This window comes from Trichoderma ghanense (assembly GCF_004382785.1).
Source record: "Trichoderma ghanense strain CCMA-1212 chromosome Unknown scaffold_10, whole genome shotgun sequence".
In the NCBI taxonomy this organism is placed as follows: domain Eukaryota; kingdom Fungi; phylum Ascomycota; class Sordariomycetes; order Hypocreales; family Hypocreaceae; genus Trichoderma; species Trichoderma ghanense.
In genome coordinates, this window is record NW_027395673.1 from 468,111 (window position 1) to 489,856 (window position 21,746).

Genomic DNA, 21,746 nt, shown 5'->3' on the forward strand with positions numbered 1-21,746 from the left:
ACTCGCCGTGGCTCTCCTGTGACTGGATAGCATATGCAGTCTCCAGCTGAAGCTGCACTTGCAGATGCGGTTGAAGCCTGAAGCTTGCAATGAAAGTCGAAGCATCAGTAACACAACCAGCCATGACCTAGGAGCTTCTTTAATGCCAAGTTTCTTTGGTTCTCTTACCTCAAGAGAATTACCCGCCTACGTGTTGTTGTTCCCCTGCATGCTGTACGAAGCCGAAGTGGTAACCCCTCTACAGCAAGTCCCAAGCTCCCGGACCTGTCGGAATGGCGATTTATGCATCAACAGAGCTCAGCTTCAGGGTTCACTCCTAGTAACTATCTGAACAATCGCGTAATTGATCGCATGAAGTCTGCATAAACGCGGTAAACGCTCGAGCTTCCATCAAGGTGCCAACCAACAACCAACACTCCGAGGCAGGGCCTGTTCTTGCCGGATTTCAAAGAGCTGGGCAGCAATGGAAGTCTGACCAATCAGAATGGCGCTGCCCCGCCCAGTTGCCCCGCCACTTGCTTTGCCTCAGCTCCTTCCTTGCCCCTCATTCTCGGTACTTCGGAGGAAGTACTTTGTACTCTTTGACCCGTGTCAGCAGCAAAACGCGCGATTAGCCACATTACCTCATCAGAAGGACTGGAGCCTGGCGAGTCGCAGCAAACAACCTCTTGGATCTTGCACCTGTTGGTTATTACAAACCACCTTTCAATTACTTTTCCATCAGCCTTTCCTTGTCTTTTTTTCCGGCGAGGAAATTGTGTGAAAACATTGCTCTCTGGCACGGCCAACTGCGAAGAAACGCTCACACTCCAGCCTTCTTCCCCCTCTTGTTCAGCAGCATCTAGGTGAGGTCACGCTCGACCTAGGTGCTGGATCACCATATCCAAGATTTCGTCTCAGTCCAGTTCAGGAGCGCTGGCGAAGCGAAGGCTCTCTGAGGGAGAGTCACAGCAGAAGCTCAAGCGAACCATGGCGGTAAGAACTCCCATTGCCCCGACGTGAAGAAGGTGGGAAATCGCGAGACTGACCATGATGCTCCTGCACCCATCAGGCCGCTAAGCTTCCCGAGGTCGATCTCGCTACCAGAATGCAGGTCGATGACTCCGTCGTCGGAACCACAGAGATCGACGAGTCTCTCTACAGCCGACAGCTCTATGTCTTAGGCCACGAGGCCATGCGCCGCATGGGCGCTTCCAACATCCTCGTTGTTGGTCTCAAGGGTCTCGGTGTCGAGATTGCCAAGAACATTGCGCTGGCCGGTGTCAAGAGTCTGACTCTCTACGACCCTGCCCCGGTTCAGATTGCGGATCTTTCGGCTCAGTTCTTCCTAACGCCCGAGGACGTTGGCAAGCCCCGAGACGAGGTTACGGCCCCGCGCGTCGCTGAGCTCAACGCCTACACGCCAGTCAAAGTCCACCAGTCTCCCAGGTACGACCAGACGAGTTGTATAATGCTTGGATTTCGAAATAGTAAAGCTAACGTGCAAGCAGCATCGAGGACAACTTTTCGCAGTTTGACAAGTACCAGGTGGTGGTGCTTACGAATGCCCCGATCTCGACACAAAAGGCTGTAGGCGATTACTGCCATTCCAAGGGCATCTTCGTTGTCATAGTCGACACGTTTGGCCTGTTTGGCTCCATCTTTTGCGATTTCGGCGAAAAGTTTACCATCATTGACCAGACCGGCGAAGCTCCCGTGAGCGGCATCATCGCCGGCATCGACGAAGAGGGTCTGGTCTCGGCACTCGACGATACTCGACACGGCTTGGAAGATGGCGATTACGTTACATTCTCAGAAGTGGAGGGCATGGAGGCGCTGAATGGCTGCGAGCCGCGTAAGATCACGGTCAAGGGGCCATACACCTTCTCCATTGGCGATGTGTCAGGTCTCGGACAGTACCAGCGTGGAGGTGTCTACCAGCAGGTCAAGATGCCCAAGATTGTCGACTTCAAGAGCTTCACAGCCGCTCTTAAAGAGCCAGAATTTCTCATCTCTGACTACGCCAAGTTCGATCGACCTCAGCAGCTGCATCTGGGATTCCAGGCCCTCCATGCCTTCCAGGTCGCCGAGGGACGACTGCCGAATCCCATGGACGAGAATGACGCCCTTATTGTCTTGGAGGCTGCCAAGAAATTCGCCGGCGACGAGAAACTCGAGATTGATATCGACGAGAAGCTCCTGAAAGAGCTCAGTTTCCAGGCACGTGGTGACCTTAGCCCAATGGCAGCGTTCTTCGGTGGTATCGCCGCTCAGGAGGTCCTCAAAGCCGTGTCTGGCAAGTTCAACCCCATTCAGCAGTGGATGTACTTCGACTCGCTCGAGTCACTTCCCACTTCTACCAAGCGCAGCCCCGAGCTGTGCAAGCCCATCGGCAGCCGTTACGATGGCCAGATCGCCGTCTTTGGTACCGAGTTCCAGGAGAAGATTGCCAACATGAAGCAATTCCTCGTTGGTGCCGGTGCTATTGGCTGTGAGATGCTCAAGAACTGGGCCATGATCGGCTTGGGAACTGGACCCAACGGCAAGATCTATGTCACCGACATGGACTCCATCGAGAAGAGCAACCTCAACCGCCAGTTCCTCTTCCGAGCCGCCGATGTGGGCAGCATGAAGAGCGACTGCGCTGCCAAGGCCGTGCAGCGAATGAACCCGGAGCTGGAAGGCCACATTGAGACGCTGCGAGAGCGCGTTAGCCCCGAGACCGAGCACGTCTTCAATGATGCCTTCTGGAAGAGCTTGGATGGAGTCACCAACGCTCTGGACAATGTCGAGGCACGAACATACGTTGATAGGAAATGCGTGTTCTACCATAAGCCACTGCTCGAGAGCGGGACCCTGGGCACCAAGGGCAACACGCAGGTTGTCCTGCCCCGCCTGACAGAGTCGTACTCCTCCTCGCACGATCCCCCTGAGAAGGAGTTCCCCATGTGCACGATCCGAAGCTTCCCCAACAAGATCGAGCACACCATTGCCTGGGCCAAGGAGTACATGTTTGAGAAGTGCTTCGTCAAAGCTCCCCAGACTGTCAACCTGTACCTGACTCAGCCCAACTTCATCGAGGCCACCTTGAAGCAGGGCGGGAACCAAAAGGAGACTCTTGAGACGATCCGCAACTACCTTACCACCGAGCGACCTCGGACCTTTGAGGACTGCATTGCCTGGGCTCGCCAGCTGTTTGAGACGGAGTTTTCCAACAAGGTGCAGCAGCTTTTGTACAACTTCCCAAAGGACTCTGTGACCTCGGGTGGCACTCCCTTCTGGTCCGGCCCGAAGAGAGCACCCGATGCGCTCAAGTTCGACCCCAACAACGAAACGCACTTGGGCTTCATCATTGCCGCCGCAAACCTTCATGCGTACAACTTCAACATCAAGTCGCCCGGCAACGACAAGTCCATCTACCTGAAGGAGCTGGAGAATGTTATTGTGCCTGACTTTACTCCCGACTCGAACGTCAAGATCCAGGCAGATGACAAGGAGCCGGTAAGTTCAGGCTCCCAACCGAGAACAGGATCCGTCACAGTACTAACTTTGTCTCAGGATCCCAACGCCAGCAGCTTTGATGACACGAATGAGCTCACAGAGCTCAGCGCCAGCCTTCCATCGCCTAGCAGTCTTGCTGGCTTCCAGCTGCAGCCGGTCGAGTTTGAGAAGGACGACGACACCAACTACCACATCGACTTCATCACTGCCTGCAGTAACCTAAGAGCCGAAAACTACAAGATTGAGCCTGCCGATCGACACAAGACCAAGTTTATTGCAGGCAAGATCATCCCAGCCATTGCCACGACGACGGCCCTCGTCACCGGCCTGGTCGTCCTTGAGCTGTACAAGATCATTGACGGTAAGGACGATATCGAGCAGTACAAGAATGGTTTCATCAACCTGGCTCTGCCCTTTTTCGGCTTCAGCGAGCCCATTGCCAGTCCCAAGGTGGAGTACACGGGTCCTGACGGCAAGGTGACGCTGGACAAGATCTGGGATCGGTTTGAGGTGGACAACATCACGCTCAAGGAGCTCATTGACTACTTTGAGAAGAAGGGACTCAGCGTTAGCATGCTCAGCTCTGGCGTCAGCCTGCTGTACGCAAGCTTCTACCCTCCTTCGAAGCTCAAGGAGCGCTACCCGCTCAAGCTCAGCGAGCTGGTGGAGCTGATTTCGAAGAAGGCCATTCCTCCCCACCAGAAGGAGCTGATCTTTGAGATTGTGGCTGAGGATGCGGAGGAGAACGACGTGGAGGTTCCGTATATTAAGGTGAAGCTTGAATAGTTTGATCAGTTGTTACATAGACTCTACGACTCAATAGTCGTCAACTACATAAGTAGATATTTGGACCACACAAGAATGGCATACATGAATTTTCTGCCTCGCATGTTTCCTAATTTTCTTACTATGAGCGAGCGGTGCTTGATTCTGCTGTAATGATGCTTCGACTTGATGACAAACGAACGGGGCCGGGTATGAGGGCAATGAATGATTATCCGTGCCACTGGCTGTACCGAGTATCAAAAAAGCCATTGCGTTCCCGTGGAAGCTCTCTCCTGAGCAGGGCTTAGGTGATGTTTCTTCACCCTTGATTAATGTCGCAATAAATGTCACGGAATCAATTTGAACAACTGCCGTGATGATGACTAAATACGCAGAATGGCTGAGTGATCACGACCAGCAGCGCTAATGCCCGCTGTTACGTCACAATTAGGAAGCGCGCCATTATTCCGCCAGGACAAGGCGATGTGGAATGTCTCTCAGTCCAAGGTGTGAGTGGATGCGGATTATTAACGTGTAGAAGCTCGTTGCCCGAATCCTTTTAGCAATGCTTAGGTCAGAACGTAGTCACCGATAGGCTATAGCGATTTATGGGAACGCTAAGCAGCTTGGGAGGATTTTTGTCTATTACGTTGTAGGCTTGAACAGGGGCTTGGCGCTGTTGAGAGTTGGGACTTGAGAAGTGAGTGACCGAGTATATATAGAGGTCGGGCGTGCTCTGATGGAATGAAGGAGTCATTGAGATGAGTTTGGTACAACGACAGTTGAGAGTACGGCCTTTGGGGATTTTGGTTAAGAATAATTGCTTTGTGAAGGGTTCGGCATATTCGACGTTATCTACTGTTGGTGCGAGAAGCAAAACAACGAGCGACTCTACAAGATCAGTATCACCGCTGCTGAGTCAAGTCAGGATGGTCAGTATATCACCACTTCAGTCCTCTCTACTACCTACCTTGAAGCGTTTGAACACATCCTGACATACCTCATTGCAGTCTTCCAACCAGGAGTCCAAAATCACCGACTGGGTCAAGCCCGGCGACAAGACCGGCGAGTTCAAGCGTCAAGTGAGCTCATTCCGCAACTGGATCTCCCGCGAACCCGGCGCCCAGTTCCCCCCCGAGGCAGGCCGCTACCATCTCTACGTCAGCTACGCCTGCCCCTGGGCGCACCGCACGCTCATCACCAGGAAGCTCAAGGGCCTGGAAGACATCATCTCCTTCTCGGTGGTGCACTGGCATCTAGGGGAGAAGGGGTGGCGGTTCGCGACCAAGGAGGACAAGGACGTTCCGGGCGAGAATGTGATTCCGGATCCTCTGCACGAGGGTTTCACGCACCTCCGGGACGTGTATTTCGAGTCGGATAAGGAGTATGCGGGACGGTTTACGGTGCCGGTGCTGTATGATAAGAAGACGAGGCGGATTGTGAGCAATGAGAGCAGCGAGATTATTCGCATGCTGGGTACAGAGGTGAGGCTATCAGCATTCGGGAGCTTTCAAGAGGGCCAATGTCTAATCGTTGGATATTATACAGTTTGACGACCTCATCGAGGAAAAGTACCGCTCTGTGGTCCTCTACCCAGAGAACCTCCGCAGCCAGATCGACGAAACGAACGAGTGGACGTACAACCTCATCAACAACGGCGTCTACAAGTCCGGCTTCGCCACCACATCCGAAGCCTACGAAAAGGCCGTCGTCGCGCTCTTCGAGGCCCTCGACCGCGCAGAAGAGCACCTCGCCTCTGTCGCGGACCAAGGGCCCTACTACTTCGGCAGCAGCCTCACCGAGGCCGACATCCGGCTGTACGTGACGCTGGTGCGCTTCGACCCCGTGTACGTGCAGCACTTCAAGTGCAACATTCGCGACATTCGCAGCGGGTATCCGAGGCTGCATCGGTGGATGCGGAACTTGTATTGGAAGCACGCTGCGTTTAAGGAGACGACGCAGTTTGAGCACATCAAGTGGCATTATACGAGGAGCCATACGCAGATCAATCCGCTGAGCATTACGCCTGTTGGGCCGGTGCCGCATATTTTGCCGTTGGAGGAGGAGGTGCGCGCTGTGGTGGCGAGGGTGTAGGTGATTTGGGGACTAAGATCAACGGATGGGTGTGGACTCTTGGATGGTTGGGGATAGGAGGAAGACTGTGGTGGTGGGAACATTGGACTTGGGATCCGAGGTGACTTACCCTAGGATGGTGCTTGGTTTCTGGGGAGATGAAATTGAAGGATCGTGCCTTTGCACAGCGAGAATCGAGATGCAAATTGTCAGGCAATGTCCATCAAGTATACTATACGGTTCAGTCATTGAGTTTGTTTGCCACATATATTGAGTTTCAACCTCGATCAGTTCACTCGTTGTCGTTGTGTTGGCCATTTACAGCTTGTTTGCTCCTGGAGTCCAAACTCGAACAGAATGCAGTTTGCACAGGCAAAGCAATACATCGGCCGCTCTTTGTTCTTGCATGTTTCAGCTCCCATGTGTGAGATGAAATAACTGGCTTTCCATATTGGTCAATTCATCATGACAAGACGTGTAGCAATCCACCAGACATCAAGGTAATGTAGGTAATCCAGCTCTAATCGTGCAGCCTTGCCTCGACTTCAGGCTTCGAGCAGCACAGCCTGACGCTGGACCCCTCGCTTGGCTTGCCCTCCTCCACTGAAGCCTCGGCCCTTCCATCCACTGAAGCAGCGCCGCTAGCCGCGCTCTACAGCACCCACTGCCCCGTGCTTCCAGCACAGCGCTGCCGCCTCTCTGCGCTTCCTCTCTCTTCTCCCGCCTCTGTACTAGCCAGCGTCCCCACCCAAAACGCAATCTGCTCCCATCACCATCGCCTCGCCAAATTTCCACCTCCTCTCCCAACCGACCGACCGCCTTTCAACTCCTCTGCCCTCTGCCAGCCACGCCTCTCGAACCGATCAAAGCATCCATACATAAGTCGCGCGAACTCGACCTCGCAAATCCCCTGACCAGATTCTCCTGGACCAACATCGTCTTTTTCCCGCTCGACCGCCGCCTCTCTTCCCCGCGCACACACGCACAGCTCAAGCTACACCTCTTAACCGTCCCCCTTTCCCTCCTCTTCCTTCCTCCTGAACCGCCTTCCGCAGTGTTAATTGTACGACGATCTCGTCTTTACTTGTTACTCTTTTTGCAACAGCTCCTTTTTGCTCTCTCCTCGTTCAATCTCTTCTTTGTCAATTCGCGTCCCTGCTCGGCACCAGCTGCTAAGCTCCGTACTCGGCCTCCCTCCTCGAAACTGCAACGCGTCCTTTTATGGCCTCTGCCTAAACCTCCAGTCGTTGAACCCCTCTCGACCACCAAGCATCTGCCTGCGTGCGGCATTGAGATCCTGCGGCTTTTGCAGAGCTCCTCGATTGACGCACACACACACCACCCCACCACAAACCGAGCCATCTCTCGAATACCCCCGTCGACGCTTAGGTTCCAACCTCTCCACCCCTTGCGACCGTCAGCCAGCTACTCGACGGGTTCGACCACTTTGTCCAGCAATTGAAGCAGAATAGCCGCCGGATGAGCGTCGCGCATTCGTCGCCCCGCTAATGGCCATTCGATATACCGCAGAGCATCTGCTCTTCTTGAGGGAGTCGCCGCTATGCGTCAAACCCGAAAAACTGCCTCCGGCCGAGGAATGGATGGGGTGAGCAGACAGACAGGAGTCCAACCTGGTTGCGTCGGCGAGTTTCTTTGTACTGACGCTCATGTGTTACAGGCCGCCCCCAGACCAGAATCGAGCGCAGAACAAAACGGCCAACGATCGACCTCGGTCCTTGGACAATCCGCTCCTTGACCAGACCAGTCGCCGTCCCGGTATCAATCATACTTCGCGGACAAGTACAAGTTAGTTTAACCGTGAGACAGCATGGTGTGTATCGTTCGCTGGTGCTAACAATGTGGCCCCTTCAAGATCCCGAAGACATCGTCTTTGGCCCTCCTCGGATGGCATTTGCTTCATCTGGCCGAGGGAGCAAGACGCTGGATGGCGAAAAGTCTGCCAAAGACGCCGACACGACGGGTCGTTTCGCCTTGCGCAATCGAAATAGCGAAGCGGACGGAGACCGTCTGCGCGCGCCCAACGCTGCTCGCCGCCGCGGAGAAAACGATCAAGACAGCGAAGGCTGGAGTACAGTCAAACCCCGCAAAAGCTTTGGTGCTGAGGGCGCCGAGCGCTTCCACGGCCGCATGGGCGGTAACTTTCGAGATGAGAAGAAGCCGCTGCGGGAAGCCGATCGCGATGTCGCTCGCGACCGCCCGACAAGAGCCTTTGACCCCTTCGCTCGGGATAGCAAGGATACCGAGAATGACGCCCGGACACGCACTACTGCTGGCCGGAGCAAAGTGGACTCTTGGCACAAGTCAGAATCGACGGCGGCGGATCTGCCCGTGCCCGAGCGAAAAGAACGAGATCGGACAAGGAGCTGGAGAGATCGTGACACTACCGAAGCTGCTGATGATCGTACCAACGGAAGGGCACCCGACAGGCGCTGGGCCCGCGATCGCGAACAGCGCGTTGAGCGTGAGCCCGAGTGGTTCGACGAACCTGCCGAGGTGCTACGCGAAGCACATACGCAGCAAGATTTCCAGAAATGGATGGAGCAGATGAAGAAGGGCAAAGGAGGCGGAGACTCTTCAGCACCAGCAGCAGCTCCGGCTCCGGAAGCTGCCGAAGTCGAGAAGCCTCAGCCTCCCCCTCCCCAGCCTCCCGCCATAGAGGCTCGTCCCGACAAGTTCTTCCTAGCCTTTGGTTTACAAAGCCCCTTGGAACCCAATTCTCCGCCCAGCGAAATCAGCGACGCCGCAGCTGTCAGGCCCAAGACCGTGGGCAAGTCGTCACGGTTCACTTCTTTCTTCCACCAACCCCAAGAGGAACAACGGAACAGAGCAGAGCAGTCGACGAGCGTACCGCCTGCCGCCACTCAGTTCCCTCCTGGGCTGGGCCCGCTTTCATCGCTTGCGTCTCCCCCTGAAGAAGAGAAGCAGGCTTTCCAACAGCTGCTACTAAAGCTCCAGAAGCAGAAGATGAGCGCCACTCCTCCGGCTTCCTCGCCCTTTACTCCTCCGTCTCAGGGGAACCCACTTTCCCAGAGCATCCCACTCTCCCAGAGCATCCCACTCTCCCAGAGCATCCCACTCTCCCAGAGCATCCCACTCTCCCAGGGCATCCCGCTTTCCCACGTCAACCCCCTTGCTCAGGGCAACCCTCTTGATATGGCAAAGAAGAGCAACTTGACATCCCCGGAGCCGTTCCAACAGTACGGCGGAGAGAGAATCAATGGCGGCATAGGTCGCCCGCCGCCACCGCAGCATGTTCAAGAAATTCTCGCCCCTCGACCGCAGCAGCAGACCGCTCGACCGGACCAGCTTCTCCAAGACCTCGTGGGACACCACCAGCGCATCTCCAGCCAGGGTTCGGGGATTCCTGACCAGGCTCGAAATAATAACAATACCGAGTTTCTGATGAACCTCATGAGAATGGGGCCTAGTGCCCCCCTGAACATGCCCCAACCCCAGCCGCAGCCTCAGCCCCAACCGCAGATGCAAAAGCAAGTTCCCCTGCAAGAGTCGGACTTTTCGCCGAGAGAGGCCCGCGGAGTGCAGCAGCGCCAGATGCGTCCCCAGCCGCCTCCTGGGTTTCCCATGGACGAGTCATTCCACAACGCCGAACGCGATTCCCGCCTCGGCCAGCCCACTCAGATTTTGCAACGACCCCCTCCGCCTCCCGGGCTGGACCAGATGCCACCCAGTTGGATGACGAGCGGAGGTCAGATGCCACCACCGCAACAGCGCGGCCCCATGATGCCTCCTCCCGGATTGCCCGGTGGCCTGAACCGCAACGTTCCCATGCCGCACATGTTCCCGCCCAACTTCCCTCCCGGTGGCATGCCGCCTCCAGATGCCATGGCTGGTATGCCTCCTCGTAACATGCCCCCGCCGCCTCCTGGCTTCTTCAACGGACCGCCTCACGGATTTATGCCCCCTGGACTCAGTGGATACAACGGCCCTCCCGGCCCGCCAGAAGCTTTCGGCGGATCCCCTTTCGAAGCCCGTGGCATGCCTCCGGGCGCCGCCGGCCGGGGTGCCGCTTTTGGTCGGCCGTAGGTGTCTCGAAGCAGATACCATTGAAACCTGCTGTAATGGGAAAAAACCCAGCTGTCAAAAAGCGGGACGGCATTCCGTGTTGATTCTCGTACAGTCGAAATCAAACCACATTTTCATTTTTACTACTGGTTTGGCTTTCTGAAGCTATGAAGGCCGAGTCCACAGCACCCAGGGGGTTACGGGTCCTGAGGACCGCTTTTTGCTTGCCATGTTATGTGTATGATTTTTTGTGTTGGAGGGAAGCAAAGCAGTCTCGTGACGGGACGAGGCTGACAAGTACACGGTGCTACGTAGGAGAGGAGATGTAATGCGAGTGATGAGAATGCAGTGCGTTGCAAATGGAGCCTTTTGACGTGTGATGCTGTAATCTTCTGTGTATGAGACTATGTATGATCCATTTACTCTTGCTTACTTACTTACTCCGCGAAGTGATAAACCAGAGAGGAAGGATATTATATACCGGACCTGCTTCCCCTTTCCAAATGTGCGTGATATTGTTTTCTCCAGTGTCCTGTTTTCTACCTCAGCCCCAAGGTCTTGTTGACCTGACTTGAGTGGGTTGAAAATACTCTCATAGTTCCGTTGTCATAGCTTTCGACTAGACGACAGATGGATATTTTTAGCGCAAACAAGAGCACTGCAGTAGCAAAGGATCGAACCATCAAGTACAGTCTACGAGGCGTTACACGAAGTCTGTTGCATAGAGCTAGAGTACATGCATCGCATCGAGCGAATCAGCAGCCACAGAAAGCTTAATGAATGAATGCCCAACTGTGCCAAGCCGTCGGGGTAGGACCAACACGATGCCTTGCAGTTACTCCTCCTCTCTCCTCTTTTATATATTGCCTTGCTTGAACCCACCTCAGTTATTCTTCTCTGAATTACAAAAATCAGACTCACTTCTATAAGATCTTTACTACGACTGGGAGCACCACAAACAACATGAAGCTCGCTGTGTTTAGCACCAAGCCTTATGACAAGCGCTACATCGAAGCCGCTCGTACTACTTCGTCCATCAACATCGACGTCGTGTACCACGAATTTCCCCTCGAGGAAGACACCGTCATCCTCGCCAGGGGCGCCGACGCCATCTGCGTCTTCGTCAATGACTCCCTCACGGCGCCCGTAGTCGAAGCCCTGGCCCGCGAAGGCGTCAAGGCGATCCTCCTCCGCTGCGCGGGCTTCAACCACGTGGACCTGGTGGCGGCGGAAAAGGCCGGCATCATGGTGGCCAACGTGCCCTCGTACTCGCCCGAGGCCGTGGCCGAGTTCGCCGTCGCGCTGATGCAGACGCTGAACCGGAACACGCACAGGGCGTACAACCGCGCCCGCGAGGGCAACTTTGCGCTGAACGGACTGATGGGGCGGACGCTGTTTGGGAAGACGGTGGGGATCATCGGGACGGGCAAGATTGGGATTGCGACGGCCAAGATTATGAAGGGCTTTGGGTGCAAGGTTGTGGCATTTGATCCGTATCCTTCCAAGGCGTTTGAGGGGATTGGGGACTACAAGGGCCTGGACGAGGTCCTTGCGTACAGTGACGTGATTAGTCTTCACTGTCCGCTTATGGACAGCACGCGGAAGATTATCAACGACGAGGCACTTGCCAAGATGAAGCCTGGAGCGATGCTCATTAACACTTCTCGGGGCGGACTGGTCGATACCAAGGCTGTGATTAGGGCTCTCAAGGCGCAGCATCTGGGTGGCGTGGCGCTGGACGTGTACGAAGGCGAGGGTTCGCTTTTCTATGACGATCATTCCGGGGAGATTATTCACGACGACGTGCTGATGAGGCTGATAACGTTTCACAATGCGCTTGTGACGGGGCACCAGGCGTTTTTCACGGAGGAGGCGCTCAAGGAGATTGCGGAGTGCACGTTGAGAAATATAGGGGAGTTTATGAACACGGGAACGTGTATGAATTCGTTGACCAAGGATTTGAAGCTGACTAGGAGCGAGTCTTTGCCGGTGAGGGGCGTTTGATGTGGTTTGGATTGGATTGGGGATTGCTTGGGAGAGCTGATTGGGCTTGGATGGCGAGGCTGAAGCGTGGTAAGGCTGAGGGCTGAAGCTCTGAATCATCGTCAGGAGGGCATGCTTGCCCTATGATTTCTATCACAGCTGTTTCATTTTACCACGTCCCTGCGTTGCAGACATAAGGAACATTATGTAGAAGAGTTATTGCTTCGTGGGGCATCTGAGAGCTCAGTCATTGATAAGTACTATCATTCCACTGTGAATGTGAGCTTAACCCCCTATTTCAGGAATTTGGTTTTGTGTAGATCGGCAAACCTCCTCGGCGACTTTCAAACGAAGCGGAACTTTGTTACTCCAGCGTCGACCACCCACGAGTGTTGGTCCGTGGGCTTGCAGAAACCGTCCATTCTTTTTCTTTCCACTTCCTTTTCGACTTTCTTTTGCCTCACTATCTTCCATTGCCCAGGGTTACTGCTACCTCCCTATTCCTACGCGGTCCGTATCCCTGCTTCCTTGCCTTGCCCCTGAGTTTGCATCGTCAGCACTTCACGATGCATCCTGAGTCCCCTCCGCGCCTTAACCCTCTTCTTCCTGTCCTTGAGCGCAACCCCCCTGTTGAGATTGAGGTGATCCCGATTCCCTCTTCCCCGACCCTCGGCGCCGAACCTGTGGAAGATTACACCGTTGGCGATCGCGTCTTCATACTGGAGACTACTCCCGAACCTCGTCCTGAGAGCATCCTGGACGACTATGTCGAGGTTGTGGCTGAGACCACTCAGCACGCCGTCCTCCAGCACAACCCCTTCCACGAGTTGGAGATTGGTGGTCAGCTAGAAGAGGCCATTCGAAGCTTCCTCTCTCGTCCCTCCACCACAACTAACACTCTTCTCCAGCTGATGGATTTTCTCGAGGACAACCCAGCCTACTGGCCCCCCAGCGACCTCATTCCCCGAGAGTTCCTAGACGACAAGATCCGCTTCATTCAGAACATTCTGCGCGACTTGTCGGAGGAATTCGGCGAGCAGCAGTTCAACGTCCTGCAGTTTGTGTATTTTTGCATGATGTCCACGCACAGGGTGCACGAGATCAGTGACGAAGACTGGGAGCAGAATGAGTACTACAACGATATGACTGCAGAGGTGGCCGGTTACATTTCGTTCAGTAAGCACGATCCCCTGCTTTTTGATGTTTGACTTCCTTGCTAATCCACGTCTGCTTATAGTGGTGAGAGGTTAGCTGCCTCGATCCCTCTTTTGCTGTGTTGACCTTGCCGATGCCAACCGTCTTGCACAGGATCCCGCTGAAAAGGAAACGGTATGTCTCCCCTTACTAGAGTTACACTATTCATAAAGATGGTTTGCTAACCCTCTTATATAGGCTCTCGCCCGCGATGGCCAAGTCTGCATTCTCACGGGAGCTGCCGCCCCCAAGGCCTGCCGCATCCTCCCCTTTGCCACCACTGCCAACCAGCACAATGCTAAGAACTCCTGGGCCTTCTGGTACACCTTGAATGACTTCCTGGACGAGCAGACTCGCGCAGGGTATGAGTATCTGCTCCTCAAGGCCGGTGGTTCCGACAAGAGTTGGAACATGCTTAGCCTGACCCCAACCCTGGGGTCCCTCTGGAAAAAGGGCCAATTTGCCTTCAGATGCGTGCGCATTACCCCCACGGACGACGACAAAGCCGTCATCCGGCTCCAGTTCCACTGGATGCCGCGCAACGACGTCGATCCCCGGGCCGTCGCGACGCTCACGAAGGAGAACATTCTGCGGCTGCTCGAGGACACTTCCGGACTCGACGGCCCCAGTGGTGCGGACGCCCGGCGAACGACTGGCCGTCGTGTTGAGAATGGTCATACTTTCGGCCTTTCTATGACGATGGCTGAGGCCGTCCGCATGAAGGTCGCGATTGATATCCAGTGGATCGCGATTCGACTGGCTGCCGTCTCGGGCCTGGCTCGCACCTGGGATGCTGGCAATGATGATGTCGATTTGGAGTCTTTTTATGCGGACAATATCCCTTTCGAAGTCTGATTTGTTTCTGACGGGGCTGTGTCTCGGCGGCAGGAGACTGGCTTTCAAGACTTGTCCTGCTTCTATTCTTTCTTTTTTCTACGTTTATGGGTACTTGAGGGAACATGGGTTTATAGATCGATAGATCGCCGTCGCCTCTTACGAGGTTGGTCATAAAAACTTGTGGTTCATAAAGAAAAGAACTGTGCATAATATTTGTGCTATGTGATATTTCCAATCTTGCATCGTAGTTTCAAATCATCATTTATAACATGCAACCAAACCCCATCTAAGCCTAAGATCGTAGACCCACGACCTCAATCAAGACTTCACCCCCCCCATTCAGCATCTCCATAGCCGTAATCCTCTTCTCCGCCAACTGCGCCAACCTCTCCGTCGTAACCGGCCGTCCACTCTTCATAATCAACAATCCCGCGCTCTTAATCAAGTTCTTAATCTCGCGCCCATTCAGCTTCAACTCCTCAAGCCGATCGTAGTCCTCCTCCGTAACCCTGAACCTCGCCTCGCCACCAGCCCTCATAATAAAATTCTACCAGACCTTTCTTCGAGCCCCTGTCGTAAGGTCATTATAAGGCAAGAACAAATCGACGCGGGACTGGAATGCGTGATCGAGACTCGCAGCGCGGTTCGTAGTCAGGAACAAGATCCCCTGGTGGTACTCGAGCTTGGTGAGGAAGATGGAGACCAGCTCGTTCCGGGCAAGAGTGTCTTCCTTGCGAGCACTCAGAAACACATCCGCCTCGTCGAAGAGGAGCATCGCGTTCTAGAGGCGGCACAGTTAGAGGGCGCGATCGAGTGCTTCTTCGACCTCATGCGGCTTCGTGCCGAGTGCGCCGGCTCATGGCGTATAGGGGCACGCGGCCCTTTTCAGCAACGGCCTCAGCGGTGAACGTCTTGCCGACGCCCGGGGGCCTAAACATGAGGATGATGATGCCGCGGCCTTTATCGGTGACGAAGTCGTCAAAATCAGAGTTTGCAAAGTTTTTGTTTTCGATAAAAGACCACGCGAGCTCATTTTCGTCGCCAGGGAGGACGAGGTTCGAAAAGGCGTCGTCAATCCAGATAATGTCCTTTAGTCCTTCGACGAAAAAGAGCGCCCGTTCTTTGGCCTTGAGATCGAAGCCGTGGATCCAGGGGGTGGAGAGCATGCATTGTTCGTCTGTGAGGGGGGTTGAGGTCCTCTTTACGCTCGAGCTTTGTCTCGTGGGACTTGAGGGTGAGTTTGAGTTCATCTGCCTCGACGGATGCTTCGGGAGAAGAAGTGCTGTTGCTTGCGTCTGAGCCGTGGCGGCGTCGGCGGACTTTGTAGCCGTCCTCGTCGTCGGAGTTGGGGCCGTCTTTTTCAGTGTCGGATTTGGTGTTGGATTCGAGGGGGCGGAGTTTAGCTTTATGACTTTGCAGCTGCGTACCTAGTAGGCGAAGGCGTTGACTATGACTCTTCCAGAGGCCTGGAAAGAAACCTTGTTAGAAGAGTCACAGTATGTTGACTTGTAAGGGGGATGGAGACTTACTGGTTCTTCTTCTTTGCCGCTTCCTCTAGTGACAATCTTGCGGCCTTCGTATTGTATAAAATGATAAGTCCTCAACTCCTCAAACTGACGACCACGAGCAATCATCTTTGCCTTGACGGCCTCTGGATCGCTAGCATACACGATAGGCCAAGTCGGCAGCTGGTGGGCACGAGCATAGCCATTGTATCCGGGGATCGTGGTCTTCATCGTCAGGTATCCGCAGTAGTCGCCGTTCCAGTCGACATATCCCTTGTCGATAATCCAGAAGCTGGAAGAGGCGCATGATGTCTCAATCTTCTGATGTTTGAGCACGCGGCAGATTGTGTCCTGGCCATACATCTGCGTCATGACGAGTTCTCCAGGGGGTAAAATCTGCCAAAGAGAATCAAACTTGACCTTTCCCGTAAGACGAGTCTGCGCAAGCGAATTGACCGAAGGCCCGACAATGGGGAGCAGAAATCAATCATCTCCTGCCCGGCCTTGCTCAGCGCCTCATCCGTCGTCTCCTTGCAAAAGTCCTGAAGCCGCTGCCAGCGGTGGACGAGCGGGATGTACGGCGGGCGGAACGTCCAGTTCTCGAGCTCGAGGTCGAGGTCCTGGTAGTTTGCGAGGACCTGGAGGAGGATCTTGCGCATGTGGGGGCTGTTGATGGTGAAGGACTCGGTGACCCAGGTGGTGTCATAGTGGATGAAGCGCTGGACGATGGGTATCTCGGCCATCTGCTTCTCGAGGGCGGCTTGTTGCTTGGACTGGGGGTCGTGCTGGGACCAGTGGAGGAAGTTTTGCTGGTAGAGCTTTGTGACGACGGGGGAGGGGGGGTCGGAGGGGATGGTGACGGGCATCCTTTCGGTGGACATTCTGGATTGGATTGGATGTTTTCTTTAGGGGAAGAGATCTGACTTGTTGTGAAGAAGTTTGTTTGTAGCTGTTAGAAATGTGTGATGGGAGTGGGAAGTTGACGCCTGGGTCAAGGTGAGTTCTCTCTGATCAGATAGGCCTCTAGCTTTAGATTTGGGCGTTGCTGATGCTGGTGATCAAACCACCTTCACTCGGTATACTATCACGTTCATATACCCTTCGTTCACTCTACCAAAGTCATCAAATTCATTTATAGACCATCGGTTCAGCTGGCCACACACAGAGACGGGCCGAGGCATGCCAGGCAGCCACCGCGATTCCAACCACTCAGCTCGTTGTACAGCCACGAAGCAAATCGCACTCAACCAAATACGTGTATTTCATCCAATTCTATCGCGATAGGATTCTCAGTATCGTGGGATTCATTAGACAACTCATCTTTTGGCGGGACTGAAGCCTAGACTCAGCTGCAGTGAAGCAATCTGGAGGCGCAAATCGGCGGAAAAAGACACGGATACTGTGTCTCGGCGTTGCCTTGACCGGGCACGTTGCAGCGGAAATCACCAGCGGTCTTTATTATCTTGGAACAGTAGGATACTATCCGAAGTTGTTGGGGGAAAACTGCATAGTTGCTTTATGACTAGAGGATGCGCGAAGAGGTAAAGGCGCTGCCTCCCTTCAAGCTACAATGCTAGAGAAACCGCGGCTTCATGATACATCACTAGCGAATACTCCGTGCTTGGTGGCGATATACCGTCAGCCGGTTGAAACGGCGATTGGAGCATCCCTGAGGTCAAGGCCTGATGGCTATCAGGGTGGTTGGAATATCAAACTATGGATTATCAACTCTCCAAGAGGCCTTATGCGTTAGTGGAATGTTCGATAAGCAGGGAAGCGTTGTCCGCGGCAGCTGTACTCACATTTCCGTGTGATTTGCTGCAAGAGGTGCAGAGAGGCTGGAAATCTGCATGTATGTACGACGTGACTAGGCCGCCGTCCAGGCACAGGAAGCATCTGGATTCCCAGCCACCGTATATACATATTGGCCTCTAAACTCGAGAGTCGTTACTCTTGCCTGTGTATGTGCATAAAATTGCTTACTGCTTCGTCCTATTCGACCGTATATTGATCGCTGATGCCGTTGATCGAGTCCTCTACATCGCCCAATAGACCTCCATCTCAACAGACTCAACCACATTCACCCACCCCCGATGCATCGCCCTCCCCCACACCGTAACCACATCCCCCAGCCCAAGACTCCTAACAAACGATCCGTCGCCGTTCATCCGGCCCTTCCCCTCCTCCATCTTCTTGCGCGCCTCATCTGAGTCCGGTGCATAGAGGTCCCAGCAAGTCCAGGTCGTGACATAGGTCGTCGAATCCCCAACGGCCATGGCATTGCGCTGGATTTCCCTCGGGCCTTGCCAGGGCGTTCTGGCGTAGTGATCTCCTGAGACACCACGGTCCCTCGTTGCTTTCACAATTTCAGGCTCGATTGTCCGGAGCTTGCAGAGGGGGAGTCGCCTCCTGTCTGTGCCTTGGTCACCTGATTCGAGAAATGTTTAGCTGACTTGATCTCCTCGGCCTGTTTGAGCAGTTTGCTTGCGTTATGGTTACTTACAATTGTGAGTGCTGTCAAATCTCTCTATTCCAGCGTCGAACCATGTCTTTGCGACGATAAAGGGGCCTGGCGATTGGTCGTCTGTGGTCCATCCTTGGTCGTGGCTGACGATGCGGAAGACAATCTTTCGCACGGGGTGAGGCTGCGTTGGGGGGTTTCTGATGAGATTCTGAAAGTATTCACGATCGCATGCTTTGCCCATGGGGAGAGGAGGGAGGGTGGCTTTCCCGTACGAATGGCCATCCTCATCTTCCTCTCTGTGCATGGCATTCTCTGTCAGCCCCACGGGGAATGACCGCAGCTGCGTAGAGATAGATGCATTATGGTTAGTCGTCTGTGGCATAAGCTGGAATCCATACCAGAGAGATCCGTACCAGAAATTTCGATCCTTGATAGTCGAACTCGCCATCACCGACGCGGAGTGCGGGAATGCTTGAATTCCACTGGGCTTTGGAGCAAGACCGAACCCAGTACTCGGCATAGTCGAGGATCGTTCCCACGAGCTCGGGGAGAATCACTGCCTGAGCGAGCATGGCGCGCACGACCAGGACGTCGCTCAGCGATGGCTGAAATGGCTCTTGGGAGGCCATTTTGTTCGTTTTGCCTCTCCCGTATTTTCTGAATGGGTTTGGCAGCCGAAAGGGTGTATCGTGCTGGCTGGTGGAATGTTTATGTCGGAGGAGTTGGGCTGAAACGTGCTTGGTCTGCTGATGTCATTTCATTTGTTTACTTCTAGCGCTGTTTTCGACCATCCTCGCATGCAGCAAATGAGGGACGAGCAGATCCTTTGAACAAATTGATGTTACACGAGGGGGGTGGCAAAGGTCATGTATTCTCATGTTCTATTACATATGTATATATCTATACTCGTTGATGACGCCAAAGGAATATGTGTGCATTTAGATGGCACGGAATGTTGAAGCATCCAACTCTCATCTCCAGAGATCTCTCATTCATGGCGGAGGCGAGCCAGACCCGACATAGGTCACCGAAACATCGGCCAAGAACCACGTATTAGGCACCTGCGGGAAAGAAGAAAAGAGAATCTGCACCTGGCATCTGCCCAGCTGAGACAGAGTCAATGCATCAGTGGCACTGGGCGTGTTGAAGTTGTTCGTGCTGACCCGGTACCCGTTCGGTCCTTCAGGAGCACTGGCAACAGCGACATCCGCGAGAGTGAAGGAGCCGCAGTTGAGCTGGGCCCTGGCGTGGGCCAACCAGCTCGAATCAGTCGCGGTGTTGTCGACGAGGAACGACAGGGTGTAGATGGAGTTTGCGTCGACGCCAAAGCTGGGACTGGCGATGAAGAATTGTCCCGCGTTCTGGACGTTGGTGACGTGGTAGGCGTTGGAGGTGCCGTCGGGTCTGCCCGAGGTGCTGACGCCGGAATTCACCCACGCGTTGGGAGAGGTGTTGATGACGCTCCATCCGGTGAGGCCAGACGAGAAGTCGCCGTTGGGGACGACGTTGGATGCCGACGGCGAGGCGGTGGCCGTCTTGGTGGCGGTGGAAGTCGTCGTGACGGTGGTGGTTGTGGTGGTGACGCCGTCGAGGAGCTCCGTGCTCACGGTTTCCAAGGCCGTTGCGGTGATGATGGGGGCTTCGGTCGAGGTCGAAGTCTACGATACATGTGTCAGCATCGGGGATATCAATTTCCGAGGAAAAGAGACACGTACCACCGTCTGGGCCGTGGGGGAGCCGGGCTGGGTGATGGTAATCGTCTCAGGGGGAACGTTGATGCAGCTGCAGGCCGCGGTGATTCGCTCGGGAGTGTAGATGAAGCATTTCTTGACCATGCAGGACGGCTGCGGCACCCCGTCGTCACGCTTTGCGTTCTTCCGGGGAACGATTGTGACAGTCGCTGGCGGCGGCGATGGAGGCTTGGTCTGGACACCGGCTGGGACAGTCGTGGTGATGGTCACGGTTTCTGTGTCCGTCTCTGTGGCAATCTCGGTGGACGAAGGGACAGTTGCCGTGTAGACTGTGGTCCTCAAGTTGATGATGTCGGTGGACACGTCGGCGGTGATGGTCGTCCATACTGTCTTTGTTCTGTTTCACACCTCGGTTTAGTGATTCATGATTCCCAGTTCCTCTATTCAAGGCATATCGAGAGCAGACTTACGCTGCGGGAGGTTCTGCCGTGACGGTTCGAATAGCCGGATCGAGGGCAGAGCAGTACGCAGACGCCGAAGCCGAATACTGAGCATCCGCAAAGCACTTGTACAGACTGTCGTCCCGGCACGAACCTCTCTCAGCCAACTCCAAGGGAGTCGCAGCCACGCCGGCAACGAGGCCAAGCGCGCCGACAACAATCTTGTTCATCATCCTGACAGTTTGAGGCTGAAAGAAAGGATAAAGTCTAAACGAACGTCTGAGACCCGGTGAATGAGCTATCATCCACACAGAGCCGTGAGAAGGGGGGGGAATGTCTACGAAGGGCCTCAGCTGTCTGCTCAAGACTTATACTGCTTTCTCAAACGGAGCCGTTCCTGGATGAACAACACCAGCCAGCTCCACCCCTTGCAGACTGGACGAGCCTCGACTTTGGAGCCATCGTGGTTCTAGTCTTGGAATCAGCATGCGTAGCGGCCTGATATTCCAACACTAGCAAACACTTGATCGGATCCAAGTCGCTTCCACGAGGGAATACCCCTGTTCCAGCTGAGATGGGATCCATGTTTGCCGTGAATGCCCCTTGCATAGCGCCCGGGACTATTTGCACTAGCGGTGCTGGTCTCTGCGTTTTTCCTCCTGAAGTTTCTTCAGCTCTCCCCAAGTTGTGGTTATGGATGGGCCAACGAAGCCGACAGGGAGTAATAAACTGGGCCAACGAATCGAGATGAATCTGGCGGAAGTGGGCGCCTCATGGGATTAGGTGGAGTTGCTTCACAGCATTTTTAACCTCCCCCGTACTGCACAATCCTTTATCGGTCCAGATTTGCTTGACGACTGCAGGAGGTAGCCAAGGCTTGCTGCGATCGCCTCCTCGGTTCCGACATTCGGTCCATGGTCCGAAGTTAGGCTGCATCCAGACAAGAATGTCGCCTTATGCAGGCAGTCGAAGCACCCGAGAAGGCTGCGGAGGAGCTCGCCGGTTCGCGCCCTTCGGGTGCCATCCCCTCTGCATTATCTAGCGCTGGCAGGACTTGGAGTGAGGTTAAAAATGCTGTGAAGAGTTGCGCAGCGGACTCAGCCACACCCCGAGAGATGGAAAATGCCCAAGGCTCTCAGTGAGACTCACGTTCACGATGCGCTGATGAGGAGCTGAGCTATCTTAACATCGACATCCGGCCCATCATCAGATCCCTTCCAGAAAAGAAAAAACAAATACTCCGAAACCTAACAACCAGTAGTACAACGAG

General features: G+C 54.5%; 7 protein-coding genes across 7 annotated transcripts; 4 read left to right on the top strand and 3 right to left on the bottom strand.

The window, feature by feature from the left end:
• Window positions 1-969: 969 nt before the first annotated feature.
• On the top strand, window positions 970-6,339 carry CCMA1212_007743 (Ubiquitin-activating enzyme E1 1; the record flags this gene model as incomplete). Its single annotated transcript, XM_073704905.1, has 6 exons — window positions 970-975; window positions 1,052-1,428; window positions 1,491-3,480; window positions 3,538-4,251; window positions 5,256-5,729; window positions 5,794-6,339. The coding sequence occupies 6 exons, from the start codon at window positions 970-972 to the stop codon at window positions 6,337-6,339; spliced, it is 4,107 nt and encodes a 1,368-aa protein (XP_073556449.1).
• Window positions 6,340-7,826: 1,487 nt separating this feature from the next.
• On the top strand, window positions 7,827-10,383 carry CCMA1212_007744 (uncharacterized protein; the record flags this gene model as incomplete). The annotated part of the gene is made up of 3 exons (XM_073704906.1): window positions 7,827-7,924; window positions 7,997-8,124; window positions 8,192-10,383. 3 exons carry the CDS (start codon window positions 7,827-7,829, stop codon window positions 10,381-10,383), a joined length of 2,418 nt encoding a protein of 805 aa, XP_073556446.1.
• A 942-nt stretch (window positions 10,384-11,325) lies between these two features.
• Window positions 11,326-12,366, top strand: CCMA1212_007745 (2-hydroxyacid dehydrogenase-like protein; the record flags this gene model as incomplete). Its single annotated transcript, XM_073704907.1, has 1 exon — window positions 11,326-12,366. One exon carries the CDS (start codon window positions 11,326-11,328, stop codon window positions 12,364-12,366), a length of 1,041 nt encoding a protein of 346 aa, XP_073556447.1.
• Window positions 12,367-12,911: 545 nt separating this feature from the next.
• On the top strand, window positions 12,912-14,394 carry CCMA1212_007746 (uncharacterized protein; the record flags this gene model as incomplete). Its single annotated transcript, XM_073704908.1, has 3 exons — window positions 12,912-13,547; window positions 13,597-13,674; window positions 13,738-14,394. 3 exons carry the CDS (start codon window positions 12,912-12,914, stop codon window positions 14,392-14,394), a joined length of 1,371 nt encoding a protein of 456 aa, XP_073556444.1.
• Window positions 14,395-14,668: 274 nt separating this feature from the next.
• On the bottom strand, window positions 14,669-14,914 carry CCMA1212_007747 (uncharacterized protein; the record flags this gene model as incomplete). The annotated part of the gene is made up of 1 exon (XM_073704909.1): window positions 14,669-14,914. One exon carries the CDS (start codon window positions 14,912-14,914, stop codon window positions 14,669-14,671), a length of 246 nt encoding a protein of 81 aa, XP_073556445.1.
• Window positions 14,915-14,923: 9 nt separating this feature from the next.
• On the bottom strand, window positions 14,924-16,762 carry CCMA1212_007748 (uncharacterized protein; the record flags this gene model as incomplete). Its single annotated transcript, XM_073704910.1, has 4 exons — window positions 14,924-15,157; window positions 15,252-15,731; window positions 15,906-16,244; window positions 16,316-16,762. 4 exons carry the CDS (start codon window positions 16,760-16,762, stop codon window positions 14,924-14,926), a joined length of 1,500 nt encoding a protein of 499 aa, XP_073556452.1.
• Window positions 16,763-17,917: 1,155 nt separating this feature from the next.
• Window positions 17,918-21,096, bottom strand: CCMA1212_007749 (uncharacterized protein; the record flags this gene model as incomplete). Its single annotated transcript, XM_073704911.1, has 7 exons — window positions 20,864-21,096; window positions 20,507-20,724; window positions 20,061-20,433; window positions 19,360-20,003; window positions 18,759-19,002; window positions 18,385-18,685; window positions 17,918-18,309 (listed from the first exon to the last, which is right to left on the bottom strand). The coding sequence occupies exons 1-7, from the start codon at window positions 21,083-21,085 to the stop codon at window positions 17,918-17,920; spliced, it is 2,394 nt and encodes a 797-aa protein (XP_073556453.1). The 5' UTR covers window positions 21,086-21,096.
• Window positions 21,097-21,746: the final 650 nt, after the last annotated feature.